The 17,932-nt window shown below is 43.2% G+C and overlaps 1 protein-coding gene across 1 annotated transcript in view; it reads left to right on the top strand.

The window, feature by feature from the left end:
* ITPR2 (inositol 1,4,5-trisphosphate receptor type 2) overlaps positions 1 to 17,932 on the top strand; it is a 230,833-nt gene that overhangs the window by 37,183 nt on the left and 175,718 nt on the right. Inside the window, 5 exon segments of the mRNA XM_050325375.1 lie at positions 1,683 to 1,781; positions 2,481 to 2,564; positions 3,172 to 3,318; positions 4,556 to 4,651; positions 14,762 to 14,806. Coding sequence (XP_050181332.1) covers positions 1,683 to 1,781; positions 2,481 to 2,564; positions 3,172 to 3,318; positions 4,556 to 4,651; positions 14,762 to 14,806 — 471 coding nt within the window.

The raw sequence follows: 17,932 nt of genomic DNA, 5'->3' as shown, positions 1-17,932 counted from the left end.
GAACAGGATTTCTGTTGTTTTCTGCATCACTGGTGGAGGGTGTCTGGGAAACAAGTGCTGTGAAATTGCCTTTATCCCTTCCTTCCCAACCACTTGTGGAGGTTTGAAGCCGAAAGGAAAAGAGCATTGGATGCCTTGTTGCTTTTTTGGCAGCCAGTAGAGCTGACCAGCCTTGAGAACAGGTTGCTGAGGTGGACTTGGAGCAGGGGAGGAGTCTGAGACAGCAACCATGACCCCACATAACAGCAACCCCTCAGGTGTGTGCCCACAGCAGAGCAGAAAAAGATACTTAATGACGCTCTTACTAATTAAAGTTATGACAGTCCTGATGTACGTGCAGTGATTTTGAAGTCCTGATTCCCCTTTGCAGGGTGCAAGCCTGGTGGCATTTTGGTTAATGAATTGTCTGGTCATAGCTTCTTAAAACAGGCTGTAAGTAGTGTGTGTGTGGAGCATGGCATGCAGGAATGCACTGCACAAGTAAATCGTGTCTTGAAGGCATCTTGTCATTATTTTGGTTCTGCTGTTGAATTTGTTCCCATTATTTGGGTAAAGTGGGATTTCTGTGTGTGGTCTGAGCATGATGACACTGTCCTGTGCTGCTGTTTATTTTAGCTGTGTTGATAAAGAACAGGCAACCTTCCTTTTTTTCACCTCTGCAATAAATGGGCCAAACTCACCTGTGCTGGAGTGACAGGGGGCTGAGTTGGGCTGTGCTTTTCCACAGGAAATGTGCTGATCAGTGCAGAAAGCCTTTTTGTTTCTTTGCCTTCCGAAAGAAAGCATGGCTTGTGCAGCATTTCTTGTGGTAGAAAAAAAAAAATCACATGTAGCCACTTGTCTTCATGTCTGTGTGTGCTTAAAATTGCTGTGAACAACTTAAACAAATCAGGACCCACCGCCGACCAGTCTGTGTGGATTGATCTTTTCTTTATTATTTATTTCTTTCCCCTCTTCCAGGCATGAATTGAATCCTCCATATGCATGTCTCAAGCAGTTTTTAGCTCAAAGGGTTTCTCCCTGCCTGTATAGATAAAGAATTGCAAGGGCACGGGAATTCGCTTGTGGGGAGTCAGCCAGGAATTCCTCTTGTGGAAAAGAGGTCCCTCAGCTGATGCACCTGCTGCCTGTGCTGAGCTCCAGACATTATTTATTTAGAAAGTGACAGCAGAGGGGATGGAATGTGTCCTCCTCTCTCTGACTCTGCAGTGATTTATGTTCCCCTCTGGGCTGCAGTCATTGCAGTCTAAATCACAGAACTCCTGAGCCTGTCCTGACTTTTGCCAGAAGATTGGCCACAGAGCTGGGGAGCCACGATTATTTTCCAAGCTTTCCCTGCCTCCTGGCTGAGGCAAAGAGTAGTTAATGTAATTTTTAGATGAACTGAAGTTCATTTAAATTGGAATTCATAGATTCATATCTATTTCACGGTCTTGAGTTTCTGCTGGAACACAGGTGATGTGTTTACTGGGAATGTGAGGAGGATTCATTAGTGGGAAGTCTTGAAGCCTGTGATTGCAGAGCACGTGTGAACAGAGCTGCTGTGTGAATTGCCTGCAGATAAATTCACCCAGTGCCGTTCCTAGAGCATGCACTTGAGTCATTGTCTAAAAATGTAACATCTCTTCATCTTATTGGATAACCACGAAGGTCTAAAAATGCACTTTATTTCTGACTTGCAGGTTGTTGTGGGAGATAAAGTTGTTCTCATGCCAGTCAATGCAGGGCAGCCTCTGCATGCCAGCAATATTGAGCTCCTGGATAACCCTGGCTGCAAAGAGGTGAGCTCAGGGCAGGGAGGAGGGGTAACTGCTGGCCTGAGATGTGTTGTAGAAAGGCTCAGAGAGTTGGGATTGTTCAGCCTGGAGAAGAGAAGCTTTAGGGTGCCCCATCCCTGGAAGTGTCCAAGGCCAGGTTGGATGGGGCTCTGAGCAACCTGGGCTGGTGGAAAATGTCCCTGCCCATGGCAGGGGGTTGGAACTGGATGATCTTTAAGGTCTCTTCCAACCCAAGCCTTTCCATCATTCCATTCTACTCTTTACTGGTAACCAGAGCCCCCCATGGCCTCTAAACCAGAATTAAACATTGGTTCCAGTCTGACCTCAAAAAAAAAACAAAACAAGAGGAAATATTCTTGGTGCAGTTGTGCCTGGCACTGAAAGCTTTGTGAGGTTTGCTTGAGTATCTCAGACTCTCACTGAGGTGAGTCCTTGTCCTGCATCTTTTCAGGACGTTTTTGGGAGGCTGTCACCAGACAGAGCAGCATTTTGCCTGCTCAACCTTTTGCCAGGATCAACCTCATTAACACTTGAGGTCTTCAAGGTCCCACGTTAGGAACTGTACAAATACCTAGCTAAACCACACCTAGTGGTGTGGTCTTTTAGAAAGATAGAATGTCTCAAAAAGAAAAGGACACCTCCTAAGACTATAACTGTTTTTTGTTGTTGTTGTTGTTTTCCTTTTTTTTTTTTATTTTTAAGGTAAATGCTGTCAACTGCAACACAAGCTGGAAAATAACTTTGTTCATGAAATTCAGTAGTTACCGAGATGATGTCCTGAAAGGAGTAAGTATGATTATTTTTAAATTGTTTTTTTGAATCTGAAAAATTAGACTGTATAAGACTGTAGAGAAATATTACCTGGTGAATAGAAGAAGAAAGGAGGACCTTATGGAGCTGTTGAGGATCCCTCACTGCTGCCCTTCAACGGGCAGAATATTTTTCCTTTCTGTTTCTGTCTTACTGCATGACATTTGGATTGTTCTGGCTTCCAGCAGTTTTTGAGGAGGAGTTTGAAAGGGGAAATGGTGTATTTGTGTAGACCTATTTGGGGACAGTGTTTCAAGCCTTAGGAAGAGGCAGAAGGAAACAAAGATCATGCCAGCAGAAGAAAAAGAGAGAGGGGAGCTTGTGTGTTGGTTGCAGAGTAGAAGAGTTGAGATGTGATGTTACAAAAATCTCTTCACTCTCCCTAAATAATAATAAGAGGCATTAGAAATAATTTAAAAAACAAAACAAAACAAAAAAACAACCAATCCACTAAGGTTAACTAGAATTAAAAACCACCTTTAGGTTAATTGTTGCTCACTCTTCATTGGTAGTACAGGTGTAGACAATGAGTCCAGCAGCTTTACCTACCACTTCATAATGTTTTGTTTTCATGTGATTTCAGGGGGATGTTGTCAGGCTGTTTCATGCAGAGCAAGAGAAGTTTCTGACCTGTGATGAGTATGAGAAGAAGCAGCACATTTTCCTCCGTACCACATTACGTCAGTCAGCCACTTCTGCAACGAGTTCTAAAGCACTGTGGGAAATAGAGGTATTTTTTTTCCCCCTTCTTTTTATAAATATTTCAGGGCCTGAAGGCCAGGGTTCAGTGAAAAGACTTTGCCTCAACATGAGTCATTCATAGGCTCTTGATATCATCATACACCTCCCTGTGACTATTACTATTTTATGAAGCAGTTTGTGTGGGATGAACCCTGAAGAGATGCTTTATTGCTGTGCTTGGGTGGGGAGAGGCAGGAGGCTTCCTCACTCTATTTACCTGCACTAAAATGAGGAAGAGACAAATTCCAAATTCAGGCTTGACGTAAATGGTGTGATTTTTATCGAAACCAATCAAATGACGCTCGTCAGGCTCTGAGTGTTTGCGTTTAACCTCGTGTGCAACGTGGAAAATGGAAATTTCCGGCCAGCAGGAAGTCTCAGAATTGTCATTGAGTCCATTCTTCTGCAACAGGACACATTTTAGAGTCAACCTGAGCGAAGGGGATGTTGTTGAATGGGGGTGATTCTGAGAAGATGGTGAACAAATGTTTATTTGTTCTGCTGGGAAAGACTGGAAACAGCCTCAGATCCTTGTCATTACAGTAACGTAGCTTCTGCAGCCAGAAGTTCTTGTGTGATGGACAAACTTTCTGCATGTAAAACCAGAGTCCTTAGGCAAATGGTTGATTTTTGCCTGGGCTGTCTGGAACAGAGTGAATTGCACTTGCAGCTGTTGGAGATTACTCCTTAAAAGAGTCAAGCACTGCTGGGTTTGAAGAAGGCAAATGACCTACAGCTCAGTAGAGGGGAAAAAAGAAATAACCTCTGATATCTCAAATGATACGGGGACACTTTATCACTTGAATCAAAATTTTTCAGAAGCCCTTGGTATTGTCAAAAATGAAGCTGGTATAATTGGGAGAGTAATTCAAGATGGTTTGGATTTTGCTCTTTTAAGTAGTGCCTGGTAGGGTAGAGCAGCTACACTCTGCTTTCTCAAGCTCCAGATTCACACCACGTCATTTGAAAGGAAAAATCTGGCAGGGAGTGGATTAATAAGAGCATGGAATGTAATAGGAGGAATATTTCCTGGCACCTGGCAAAAAAATTCGTGCCATTAGCTGTTACCTGTGGTGAGCTTCATCTAAGCACAGAGTTCCTCTCTGTGGCAGGTTGTTTGTAATGGTGCAGCTTACATAATTTCATTTGGAACGAGGTGTAAGGAAAGTCAGTGATCTAAGCATGATCTGGAGGAGCACGATTCAAATCTGTCCTTCTTGTTTTAGGTTGTCCATCACGACCCTTGCCGGGGAGGGGCAGGACAGTGGAACAGCTTGTTTAGGTTTAAGCATTTGGCAACTGGGAACTACTTGGCTGCAGAGGTAAGGGTGTCAATTAAACAAATGTGTTTGCAACTTGGCTGGTTTATTGTCTGGTTAGGGTAAAATAATGTTGTGACTCCCCAGCAGAGCAGCTTAAAGTCTTTTAAGACCTGTTATTGTCCTTAAAAATCAAATACAGCCGTTGACAAGCTGGAGTAGATCAGATAATCCCAAGGTTATGAAATGGTACAGCCTTGGATTTTTTTCATGACTGCAAGAAGCTGTGAACTTTTAAAGTCCCATCTAATCCATATTAACACCGGTCTGTGTCCAAGTTGTATCTGTGGAATGAAAAACAGGTTGGTTTTTCCCCACACTGATTTAGTTAGGTCTGTGCAGGATTGCTTCTTTTCACTTGTGAAGTATGAGTGTGAGAATTTACTACAAGAGCCAGTTATAAATCACTGTATGTTAGGGAATCCCTGAGAAAAGACTAACTGGGTTGAGTTAGTGCAACTTCTGTATACAGACAGCTCCTCAGTATTCCCAGGGTGCTACTTTCATTTTCCAGCTCCTGTCACAGCCTGCACTGATTTTTGAGAGTAAGAGCAAAGAGGAGCTGTCAGACCTTTACTTATGGCTAATTATGTCAAAATCAGTGCCAAATCATAAACAGTGGACTGCTAATAGTAGATAATTTTCAACAGGCAACCAGCACTCCCACCTAAGAGTGGGAGTGTTTTCCTTTCTGCCTACAGTGAGAGATGCTCCTAGTAGGAAGATTTTACTCAGAATAGCTAAGCTGATAGAGAGTCAGGAAAGGCATCAAACACTCTGATGGGCTTCCTTCTCCCACCACACCAGAATGATCTGGCTTGGGGATTTTTCAGGAGAAAAAGTCTTCAGGTGAAGAGGTGTCGAACCCCACCTTTCTGGAAAGAAAATCCCCATGGGGAAGACCTGTAATGTGGAGAAACAATTGGTAGAGTGAGAGCTGGAGGAGCTTTTGGGCTGTGACTGGAGAGCAGCATTAGTGACTGTGCCTATGAAGTGTGAAATACCTGCTGGTGGAGATATTAAAAGGCACTGCCGTAGTAAAAAACTGTGAACTGTGTTTCGCACAGTTCATATGTCAGGCACAACACACCAGCCAGCCAGACACGTCAGAGATTTATGAGCAGGCAGGCAGACACCTCATGTGCGTGATCCAACTTTAAATCAATTGGGCAGAGCTTCCTGAACACTTATCTGCGCTCCTGCAGCACGGGGAGATTACTGATGGTATGGATTATCAGCAGCGTCACACGTTGCCATGACCTGATTTTGTTTAAGCTTCCACGATAAAGATATCCAGAGTGGAATAATAAGTACAAACACAGGGACAGAATTCCCCAAATCTTTTAAGCAGCCTGTTGTTGGCTAATGATTCTGTCACAGTTTGAGCTGTTGTACATCAGGGTTGATCACTGTTTATAACAGTCTTTTCCTTATTCCGTCCTCCCTTAAATCAGCTCGATGTGTACCGTGGAGGCTTCTCCAGTGGAATCTACACGGGTCAGGCCTCAGACAATGAGCAGAAGTGTCCTTCACCTGGATGTCTCTGCTCCTCCACAGCTGGGCTCATGCCTTGTGGGAGCAGTGCTGTGCCAGATGTAAACTGCTCCTTCTGGTCTGTGACTTGGTGGGTCACTGCTGAGCCGTGTTGTGGAGGGATGCCACTGCAACCTGTCAAGGCCAGGGGATGGATGATCTAGGGGCTAAGAAAGATTGAAGATACTTGCCTCAGAGGATTCAGGAATTTAAAACTGATAAAGTTGTTTCAATAGTGCAGTAAGTTAGGAAATTAAAAAAAAAAAAAAAGTGAGGCAGTAGAGTTCTTCAGTAAACAAAACATATGGGTGAGTACTTGTAAACCTAATTCTTATAAACTTGAGAGAATCAAGCCAGGATGTGTAAGGCCTAAATTCCATGGTCCTTGGTATTACAGTCTTCTACCCAGCTTTTGTTACCTTTGACCTCTGATACCTCTGACTTCCAACCCAGTCTCAAGCAGTAGCATTTCCTTTAATCCTCTTGGCATTATTTAGCCTAATTTTAATTACTGTGCTCTGAAGTTCTTTTAAGACCTACTAATACCTTAAAGCAACCTTGATCCTTCTGCCAGACTCTGGGCTGAAGGTGAGCCACCCTGAAAGCCCCACTGCTAAAGGGGTGGGAGACATTTGGTGACTGCACAGACCTGCGTTGGCACTGGAATGGGAAACATTAAACCACAGGCTCAGACAGACGTTCCCAAAAGATTTAAATCATGAAAAAGTGGAACCAACCACAAAAAAAGCTGAAAAATTGGAGAAAGAAATTGTCGTCTTTTGTGAGAGTTCCTCTGTTGGGGTCAGGAGGGCTTGATTTCACCCAAAACAGCTGAGCCAGATCTTCAGCAGGAGATTTAGACACTGAGCCACCAGCTAAGATCCAGGCTGCTGACTTTTCTTCTCGTCTTCACAGTCTCAGCAATCTCTCAGAAAAATAAGTTCTGAGAAGATTCTTTTTTTAGCCCTGGTTACAGCAGAATGACCCAAGTTATTGCCGGTCTTGGTATTTACGAAGAGAGGCTGTAAGGTTGTGTGAAAATGAAGTGTTTCACAGTAACAAAGGTGGTCCCAAAAGTCTTTTTGGTGCCTGTTCCACATGCAGAATGCACCCATATCTATGTGTGTGTGGGAGTGAGGTGCAGTTTACTCGAACAGCCTTTGGGATGTTGCAGGTTGGGCCCACACAGCTGTGCCTTTCTGATGAACACCCGTAACCTTTTCAATATTCACGATAAAAACCACTCTGAACCGAGTGTCAGCTTATCCATCATGCCAAAACCAAAACATGCACCTTTAATACTGTCCTCCATGTGCACAGCATCTCCAGTTCTGTGATTGTCAAACTAGATGATTTGTCCTGAAACTGTTAACGTTTGCTGTCTGAGGCTGTTAAACAGATATGTGTGCCCATGCACACACAGGAAATGCAGGATAAATCTGCCATTTCAAGTTCAACTCCTCAGGTGAGGTGAATGTGGCTAAAACAATTACAAAATATATGTGCATGGATCAAACATTGCAGTAGACAATGGATAACCACAGTGGGTTGCTTGTGAAACGTTGTGAACGTGGAAACAATCGCAGTGCAGAATTTGTGAGGAAAAATCTGTGATAATTCTGTTTTACTCAGTTGAATAGATCAGAGTTACCAGATACCCTGGCCAAGATATGGCAGTAAAGCTGGTGAGGTAATTGTCTTTAGCACTAAATTAGCTGTACTATACTAAATGAATTAAGGCAATGCAGGTAAGACAGCCCTCAGTGTTTGCATTCCGTGTGCTTCTGTAGAACTGTGGCCATAAACAAAGGTTCAAGTTATTCCGTGGAAAACTCTGGCTTTCTTAGGGAGTTTGCTTTCCTCTTTCTGTGAGAGTGAAAAGGCAGGGTTTAAGCTGTAAAATGGATCAGCTCTGATCAGAGTTTTGTTCAAAACTCCTCTTGAAGTCCCACATGAAACATCCTTCCAGCTTTGGGATTTTTTTTTAGCACTAAATGCTCAGTGGGGTTGCTTTTGAAGATAGGAATGGTTGAAGCCAGTTGACCTGGGCAGCACAGGGTTACAAACACGAGGTGAAATGACAATTAGATGAAGATTGTGAATTGAGCAGGAAGTCCAGGTCAACAGCTGTCCCTGAGGTGGTGTTGGCAGGGACCTCCAGGGAGTGGGGAAAAGGGAATGGATCTGTGCTGGAATAGGGTCAGTGAGCTGAGGCACCAGGGGCACGAGTTGTTTGGGTGGGATAACAAGAACTGCTGAAGTTGTGGGACTGTCAGCTGGTTTTCACCTTGTTCTGGTCTAAACCACTTGCTGAGAACTCTTGGATCAATGGCTAGTAAAAGTTACTCATGTTTTTCTTGTCTTTCTTGAATAATTTCTTCCCATATTATCTTACTTTACTTTTTGCCAAAATTGTCCCAAACCACTTTTTTCTTCTCAGAGAAACTCATGTATGTTATTCACCTTAGACTGAGAATTGCTGTTAAACTTTGCTTTTAAATGCATTTCTGTTAAGTCTCAGGATTAAATCCATTTCAGGAGGGTTGGAACTAGAGATCTTTAAGGTCCCTTCCAACCCAAACCATCCTGTGATTAAAAACATTAGCCAACCGTATAGTTGTTATAATAATTTCTTTATCCAAGTGGACAAAGCCATGCTTTTTCCTAATAAATGTAATCCTGTTGTAAAAATCCCTTGATTTGGATCATGGTGAAGATAGCTAAGAGCATGTTTAAGTTCATATTGGTAATTAATAATAATCCTCTCCTGCCTTCTGAATAGGACATAGTAAAGAATGTCACAAGAATAGAAAACACAGCATTTAATAAGATTTTAAAAAGATGACGTGTTTGGATGGGTAAGAGTATCCTCGGCATTAGCTAAGATAAAAGAAATGTAAAATGGAAACTAGCTCTTGAACTCGAGGCTATAAATCAGGATTAACCTCTTGGAGCCCTGGAGAAACTTCCTCTGTAGTTTTATGGCCTTTTCCTCCACCTCCTTAAACTGCTGTGGAAAATGGGAGTCCTGCATGGGATGTTTTATTAAGGCAGCTGAGACTGAATAGCTGAAGTCCATATTTTAGGCATTTTGTTATAGTGGCAGAGATGATTTGTATTTAGGAACCACTGTTATTTTTTGGGGTGGCACGGAAGCAAACCTTGGCAGAAGGATTTATCCACCCCACTGGTCGTGCAGCTCAGGCGGAGGAGGAGAACACAGCGGCAGACGCTCTGTGGTTCCTACTGCCTTTAGAACGCCGTGCCAAATAACCGGCTCAAAATGGCCTTGTTTGAGAGATGTGCAGGTACCTTTTGCTCGAGGAGAAGAGTTTGCAAACCGGAGAAGGTACCAGGAGGTGGCAGCATCCACCAAGGCCTTCACACATCTGATCTGTTGGTACTGCGGGACCTCCTTACCTGGAGGCCGCTTCAAAATCCCCCTCTGGAGCCAGTTTTTCCCTTCATTAAATGTTAATTCAGCATTGAGATGAACTTCTGTCTGTTGGGCTCGGTGATTGGAGAGGGTTTGCCAAGGCGAGGGGGTGAACCCAGCACCGTGAGCCTTATTTCTGTTTTTCACCGTCTCGCAGGAGTGGAGTTTTGTTTAAAAGCTCTGCAAGGAGCGAGGGATAATTTACAGCTACACTTGAAGAGATGGAAGAGATCCAGAGACTAGAGGAGGAGGAGGATGGATTACTGATTTACAGAGCCAGTCTGACCTGTTCCACAGACTTGGATGTGGCTTTTTAAGGTGGCAGGGTTAGAAGCTGTCCAGAGCTAGATTTTTTTTTTCCAAGGTTTTTAAGAATCTTGAGAATGCAGCTAAATTTCTTGACCTGACTTGCTTTGACTTTGGCGAAAGTTGAGAACAACATTTGCATCTGTCGGTGTGCAAACACCTCTATAAATCTGGATCTTGGAGAAAGGAGCTTTTTTTTCCTCCCCTCAGCCAACTGGACCTGAGACTGTTCAGCAATGCTTTTTCAGCAATGCTTTTTCAGTCCTGCCTAACTTGGCTGCATTTAGGCTGTGTTTGTTTACGTACAGGCTCTAGGAGGAAGGAAGTGCAAAGCCATTAACACAGTGTTTATTGTCATGTAGTCACTGCACAGGGCTACTTCTGTTATTGGAAATGCAACATCTTCTGGTGCTGCATTTTGATGTGTCCCAAACCAGCAAATGCATTATTTTTGGGGTTGTTTATTACTTCAAGATCACTTGAGAAGCTTTTATTCCATTATATTTGGGCCTCTTTATTTGTGATGCTCGATGGAGGTTTACAAGTCTCCCCTCATTTGCTTTTTATTGCTGATGGGGTTTTTTGTGCATGTGTTTTTTGTTTGTTTGTTTGTTTGTTTTAACAGTAGAAATACCGGCCATATTTAATTCAATCATCCTTAGTTATTTTTGTGAGGACCACTGAAAGGCATTTGGGATATTAACATTTAGGACATGACTCTTGGAGAGGTGAGGATGCTTTTTCATCTAGCACAGGTTGGTGTGGAGCTGCTGGAGCTCAGACTGAGGCTGTGGCTGGCCCAGCATTCAGGTTGGACTAAAGGATTTTTAAACTCAGATGATGATTATCAGGAACACTTTGCCAGTGCTGTGGGAGGTTTGAATGGAGTTTATCGAGGTAAAGTCATAGCCAGTCTTTCTCTGGCAAGTTAATAAGGTGGCAAAAGTCCTTTGAATGTCACTGAAGTCTTTGAAATTGCGCAAAAGTCCTTTGCATTTATCGAAAGCTAATCAGTATGACATTAACAAAGAACAAAGCAAGCCTAATGAAGATGAAAGATTTGAAAAGTGGATTAGTTTTCTTTTGTGCTGGCTTTTTTTCCCTGAAACACTTGGCCTTGTTGACTGGGTAACAGGCTGGTCATCAAATGAAATGGGAACTGTTTATGTGTATATTGAATTAGATCCTTTCATTCTTTGTCAGGGTTTCCTTCACAAATGCAGGTTTTAACCAAGTCATTAAAATGCTCATTTAGCTGAAATTTGGCAATCTAATTCCTTTCCCTGACAAGATGCTTTAAATATCCTTTACCTAGTCAACAAAATTTGATTAAAACCAGCATGGGTGTTTCTTTCCTCAAACTCCTTTCTCTCCCTCTTAATTGAGTGTCCAAAAATACCCTGTTTGGGTACTTTCCATGCATTGCTTCAAGAAAGCAGCATTCAATATAAATGTGAAATTTCAAGCTGTTTGTCCACAGTTGCTGGACTGTAAAGCTTATCTTATTACCTGAAAATGCAAAAGGAGAGATTAAAGCCAGGAATAACCTGTTAACAAGAAGTTGTTTTGCACAATAGTAGAACCTCAGGAAATTATGCACTGTCAAGTCTTGTGGATTGAAAACTGTAAAGATATAACTTTGACTGACTTGAGCTTGTAGAATTTTACACTCTGTAAAACTGTGATGTCTTCTGTGGTGCTGTGATGGGAAAGAAAAGTTGATAGGGTAGACCCATTTTCTGGAGTTTGGGAGGTTCCGTGTAGGCTGGAGGATGTGTGGAGTCTGAGTTTATGGGTACAACTGGAAAAGATGTGTCTGTGGTGTCATAAATCACTGTCACTGGAGCTGTGAGAGCTGATTACCTTAGTTTTGCTGTTGGAGGGAGTCCAGAGGAGGGACACCACGATGATCAGAGGGATGGAGCAGCCCTGCTGGGAGGAAAGGCTGAGAGAGTTGGGATTGCTCAGCCTGGAGAGGAGAAGCTTTGGGGTGACCTAATTGTGGCCTTCCAGGACCTGAAGGGAGCCTACAGGGAAGATGGAGAGAGACTATTTCCAAGGGCCTGGAGTGACAGGACAAGGGGAAATGGCTTCAAACTGACAGGGAGCAGGTTTAGATTGGATATCAGGGAGAAATTGTTCCCTGTGAGGGTGGGGAGGCCCTGGCACAGGTTGCCCAGAGAAGCTGTGGCTGCCCCATCCCTGGGAGTGTCCAAGGCCAGGTTGGATGGGGCTCTGAGCAACCTGGGCTAGTGGAAGGTGTCCCTGCCCATGGCAATGGTTTGGAACTGGGTAGTCTCTGTGGTCCCTTCCAACCCAAACCATTCCATGATAACATGACATCAGTTTCAGGGTCTTTGATACTGTTTAGTTTTCAGCCATGAGGAGGCTGAACTCTCATTTTGGGGCACCTTTTTCTCTCCCATCTGTGGAAAGGTAAAAAATGGCTGTGCCTAAGTTCGTTGAAAAACAAGCAGTGGAGGATTAGGATTTCTGGATTATTCTGCGTTGGAAAAGAAGCTGTTGAAGATATACCCTAAAAAAGATCTATACTCAAAAAAAAAAAACATACAATCAAGCTGTTAGAATAATGATTTATACAATCACACTTGCTCTGCAGTTTGCAATGCATCATGTTCTTACTGAGTATTGACTGCAGGCACCTTCCAGTGGCATTTTGCAGAAATACTCAGCACTGTATTTCAGCTACACTTCTGTAAAGTGCAACTTCAGCACCCCCAGTAACACGAAAAAAGCTCCAAGACTGGTGAGCTTTAATGAGGCCTCTTTTAGCACAGTATTTTTCCTTTCTGAACACCTGCAAAAAATTTTTACTTGATCTCATTAGCAGCGAGGGAAAAAAAAATTAATGCTGTTGTTTTCAAGGATTCTTTTGTTTTGGAAGCTTATTGAAGAACACCTAAGCTATCTTACATAAATCAGAAAAAGCAATAGATTTTGGAGTGTTAAGACTGTCAGGGTGTCTTTAGGTCATTGTGTACTTGGATATTGAAAAGGACTCAGAACAGGTGTAATATGACAGACACCACCACATGATTTATGCTCCCTCTACCTGGAGAATATAGGATGGGATAACAGCTAAAAGTCTGATTTTTTGTTGGTTTTTTCCCGAGAAATCCTCAGCACCAAAAACCTCAGCTAAAAAGGAAAATAAAAGTGGCAACTGCCAGGCACAGCTGAAAATGGGGCCACGAATGTCAGCCCTAAAACTGCATCCTGTCAGGTTTATGGTTGAATGTCAGGATCTCAAAACTTCCTCCAAAAGCACATTTTCAGTTTTATTATTTCCGTAACGGTGGGGCACGAAAAACCATCATAAAAGGATGTACTTGATTTTTTTTGTTTTCACTGGAGCCTTCTGTCTCCCTCACCCTCAGTCCACAGGTGAACTATTTTGGAGATTTCAGGGCAATCTGTTCAGTGATTTTTAGAGTAGGCAAGAAGTGTCGTGGGAGGGAGATTTTCTTAGTTTCTCTTGTTGTGGCTGTATTTTGTAAAAAAAAAAAAATAAAAAAATCCTCATTATGTTGAAAGCAAGCAGCTGAAAGACATCAGAATTAAGGACCTAATTCATCCTAGGTAGACAATCGAACCCTTTAGTGAAACCCTGTAGGTTTTTTCTGTTTCAAAATCAAGCCTTTCTTCAGGCTCATGATATGGAGGGGAGTGGGTAAAGGGGTGTAAATGGTAATTATGAATAAAAATCTTATAGGCTTAGCAAAAGCTCTTCACAAAAGTTGTCTGCGTAATGCTAGATGTATGATAATATGATATTGAAAAGTTTTACTGGGATTCATTAATTTTTGCCCTGTGCAATTCACTTCTGACTCTGCCAGACTGGCGATGCCAAATTCAAGCCAAGAAAATGACTGTACTTATCTGTAAGATGTGTACACACTGTGATTGCTTAAGAACTAAATTGCCTTATATAACTTATAACTTCAGCATTTTCAGTGCTTTGATGGCATATCCTGTGTCAGGGAATATTGGTAAATATTGAGGCAAAATAGTGTCTTTATGTAAGTCAAATCTTGAAAGGTTTCGTGTGCAGCCAGTGAGTGGGTGTGTATGTTTTTATTTATTTGAGAGTGTGTCTGCCTACATAATCACTCATCTTATAGTCTACATATTTCCCTTGTCAAAAGTAGTATCATATTAAAGGCTGTTAAATACTTTATAGTGTCTCTTCCATCCAAGCCTCTCATATTGCTTCAGCTATTAGGTAATGCTTGGTAATCCTGGTATGACATGGAAAACACGATTCCCCGTTGCTAATGGTTGAGCAGAACCACAGTGCCATGAAACTCATCTGTAGTGGCCCTGCCATCCCTGTTGCAAAGCTGGGTTAACTCTGAGCTCACTGTCTTCCTGTACAAATCTCAGTGGACATAAAGGGTGTTAATTTTTTTATCTCAACGCATCTGCTCCGGGTCAGTCCTGGAAGTGATGACGTGTGTAAGTGTGCAGGTGACTAACTTGCTGTGTTTAGAGTAGTAACTATCCGTGATTTCTTCATCAGCCCTCTTTGGTTTTTGGTTATTTGAGGCTCCTCTTGGTTGCAAGGTGCACTTTTTTTGAGGTGTGGACAGAGCCAGCTAAGTCAGAAACCGAGTTGGTAATTCTTATCCTCTCATTCTCGTGCTGCTTCTAAACACTCCACTGTCCTTTTGCAGCGTGGATACATCGCACAGAACTGAACCAAACCCTCTCCCCCCACCTGTGAAATGTCCAAAAGCTGCCAAGATATAGTAGATAGGTACCACAGAATGAGAGTTCAGCTTCCTCGTGGCTGAAAATTGACTTCTTTTCTTTTCCAGCTCAACCCCCGCTATCCAGAAGGTAATAATGAAGGAAAAGCTTTGGTAAGTGGAATTTATATGTTCATATAACCTGGGAAATGCTGTGCCCTCAACCCACTTTCTTTTTATTTACATTTTATGGCTGCTGGGACATCTTTGCAAGGATCCAAACTGCCTTTGCTGCAGCAGGGATGGGTTTGGAGGAGGCAGCAGCCTATTTCTGTACAACATCAAGAGCACGTTAGGCTAATTCTGTCTAACAAGGCAAGGCCAGACATGTGGTTTATAACCTGTGAAGGAAGTGGTGTTAAGACCTTGGGGGAATCATACTGTTACTAAGACAACAAATATTCCAAAAAAGAGTCGTTCCTCCATCAGATTCCCGAGACTGCCTTGAAAACACTGAGATCTTCTTTGAAAAATTTCAGTTTAATTTCGTTCTGCCTTCCTCCTGGCTCTTGTTCTTTAAGAGGATGCATTTTAAAGTTTTTTTTTCTGCATGGGGGAAGAATTTTTTTTAGTTTTCGTGAAATGAAACCCAAGGTTCTTACATAATCCCGTGCCTCGAGGACTGCAATTTTAATAAAAACTGAGACTTTTTTAGGAGTTGACAACATTAGTTTTCTATCTTCAGTGGCATTTGGTAATAGAGGTAATATAGCAATAAAAGCTAAGCTGTCAAGAGAAATGAGGCTTCTCCCTTCCAAAAGTACAGAAGTTCCACCAGTTGTTTCTGTTTTGTGTAGGGATGACACCTGAGGTCCTGGGAGCTCTGTAACCATTTAAATTCATCTGAATAGTCACATATTCCCTGGACTGGGTAATGAGGAGGGCCCGAGAGTAACCTGAGCATGAATGTTAAAGGTGGCTTCTCTATCACTTTGGCTTATCCTTCCTGGCTGTTGGTTTCAGCTAAAACCCCAGGCCAGATAAATCATGTCAGAGAAATACTTCCAGTAAAAACTTAATCAAAGCTGATTGATGACCAAAACTGATGTCTCCGTGGAAATTTTAACTTGCACGCTCAGCGCTTCCTTGTGAACGGTGTTTTGTGAAAGAACTTCTAACAATTTTTGGTTACACCTCCGTGTAAATCCAAGCCTTACAGGCACTTGTAGCATGGTAGGAATCCCTTTGTAGTCTTGTTGGAAATGCCATGAGTCAGCAGTGGCTGTTTTAAGCCTTCATTCTGGCCTTGAGCAACTGAGGGATCTGTACAGAAGCTTCAGATCCCTGGGCAGGAATTCCTCTTGGTATAATGACACTGTTCTGAATTATCCCTCAGAAGTACAAGGATCTTGTAATATTTGGGGTTCTTTAAGGGGTCAGCTGTGTCAGTCTTGCATGCAGTAGCACATGCCCTGGAGCACAGGTGCTTTCCTTGCTCTGTGGTTGTCATCTGGTGTTTCCTCTGCCTGGTGACTGATGGACTGGTTCTCACTGCCAAGTCATCTTCTTTTTCAGGTTCTGAAGCAATATTTTGAAATACTGCCTGTGAAGTACATCTGCTCTAGAGGGGGAGGTGGAAGTGGCCCTACCCCAGCAAAATTTGAAGTCTGGGTAGCAGGGAAATGGGAAGTGAATACTTGAATCCTTAGGACTGAAGTGCTGAACTTACAGCCTGTGCCCTGGGGACCAAGAAGGCCAATGGGATCCTGGGGAACATTGGGAGGAGCAGGTCAAGGGGGAAGATCCTACCCTTCTGCTCAGCCCTGTGAGGTACATCTGGAGTGCTGAGTCCAGTCCTGGACCCCTCAGGATAGGAGGGACATGGAGCTCCTGGAGCAGATTCAACAAAGGCTGCAGAGATTATTCAGGGACTGGAGCATCTCCCTGAGGGGGAAAGGCTGAGGGAGCTGGGGCTGTTCAGCCTACAGAGGAGACCCTGAGAGGGGACCCCATCCATGTGTGTCAGGGGCTGCAGGGAGGGGGCAGAGGATGGCCCAGGCTCTGCTCTGGGGGCCCAGCAATGGCACAAGAGGAACGGGCAGGAACTGATGCCCAGCAAGTTCCAGCTGGGCATGAGGAAGAACTTCTTTGCTGTGCAGTGATCCAGCCCTGAACAGATTGCCCAGAGAGGGTGTGGAGTCTCCCTGACTGGGGATACTCCAGAACCATCTGGATGCAATCCTGTGCCATGTGCTGTGGGATGACCCTGCTGGAGCAGGGAGGTGGGACCAAATGCCCCACCGTTGGTCCCTTCCAGCAGTGACTGACTCTGTGTTTTTCTTTTCTCTGCCAGTCTGGTACCACCTCCATATCTGTTGTCTGGGTTTTGAAGGCAGCACAGCCATCTGTGCCAGCTCTTAACTCCTAAAGGTGTGACAGGGCTTCTTGTGCATGTTCCCTGCCTGGTTTACAAGTCCTGATCACAGTTGCTCAGGCAACTGAATTTTCGGAAGCAGCAACAGAGAAGGAATTTCCGTGGTGCAGTCGTGGGCACTGACACCTGGGTTCTGTCCAAGTGCATCTTTTCTGCCTTGCCTCATGTGACCCAAAAGTCTGAAAGGGTTTTGGCTCCAGAGATGATAAATATTACTGGAAGCCATTAGGACTTTTGTTCCCAAGCGTTAAAGGTATGTTGGGACTGCGGTTCATTGCTCATTTATGAGCTGCTGCTTGACAATCCAGCCAAATTGTCTTGTGAAGCACTGCTTTTATGTCTGATAAAATTTGGCCTTACGATGAGTTGATTAATATTCTCATGTCTAAGCTCCAGAAGATGATTTTTTTTTTTTTTTTTAATGGGCAGACCTTCCTGTGGTTCAAGGGTCTTATAAAAATAACAAACTTCTTCACCTCCTGAAGTCCAGGAGATTGTAGTATAGCATCAAAATATGGTGTTCTGTGCTACAGCTCCCGTTAAATCCAAAACTGGTGTGTTTTGTGCTGCAAAGGAGGCTGTTATTTCTAAGGATAGAAATGTACAACATCCAGGAGAATGCTCCAAACATCGGAGAAATGTCAAGAACAGCTGGAAACCTGTCTTTTGTTAGGTGCCTTTGCATTAAGGACTGTCTTTGGATAGGTACCTTAACTCCATTTGTCCTCATTTTCAGGAGAGTGCTAATTCTAACCACTTCCAAACTGCCTTTTATTGTTGAGATTTTTCTTAGAATTGAGACTGGTATGTGTGTCCTTTTCTTGTAAAGAAGTTGGGCAGCTCTACCATGGACTTCCAGGTGCAGT

The sequence above is a fragment of the Myiozetetes cayanensis genome, unplaced genomic scaffold, assembly GCF_022539395.1.
Source record: "Myiozetetes cayanensis isolate MyiCay16 unplaced genomic scaffold, myiCay2020 scf3, whole genome shotgun sequence".
NCBI classification, from domain to species: Eukaryota; Metazoa; Chordata; class Aves; order Passeriformes; family Tyrannidae; genus Myiozetetes; species Myiozetetes cayanensis.
Note: the sequence above shows the minus strand (reverse complement) of the source record. Positions and strands in the feature narration are given on the sequence as shown.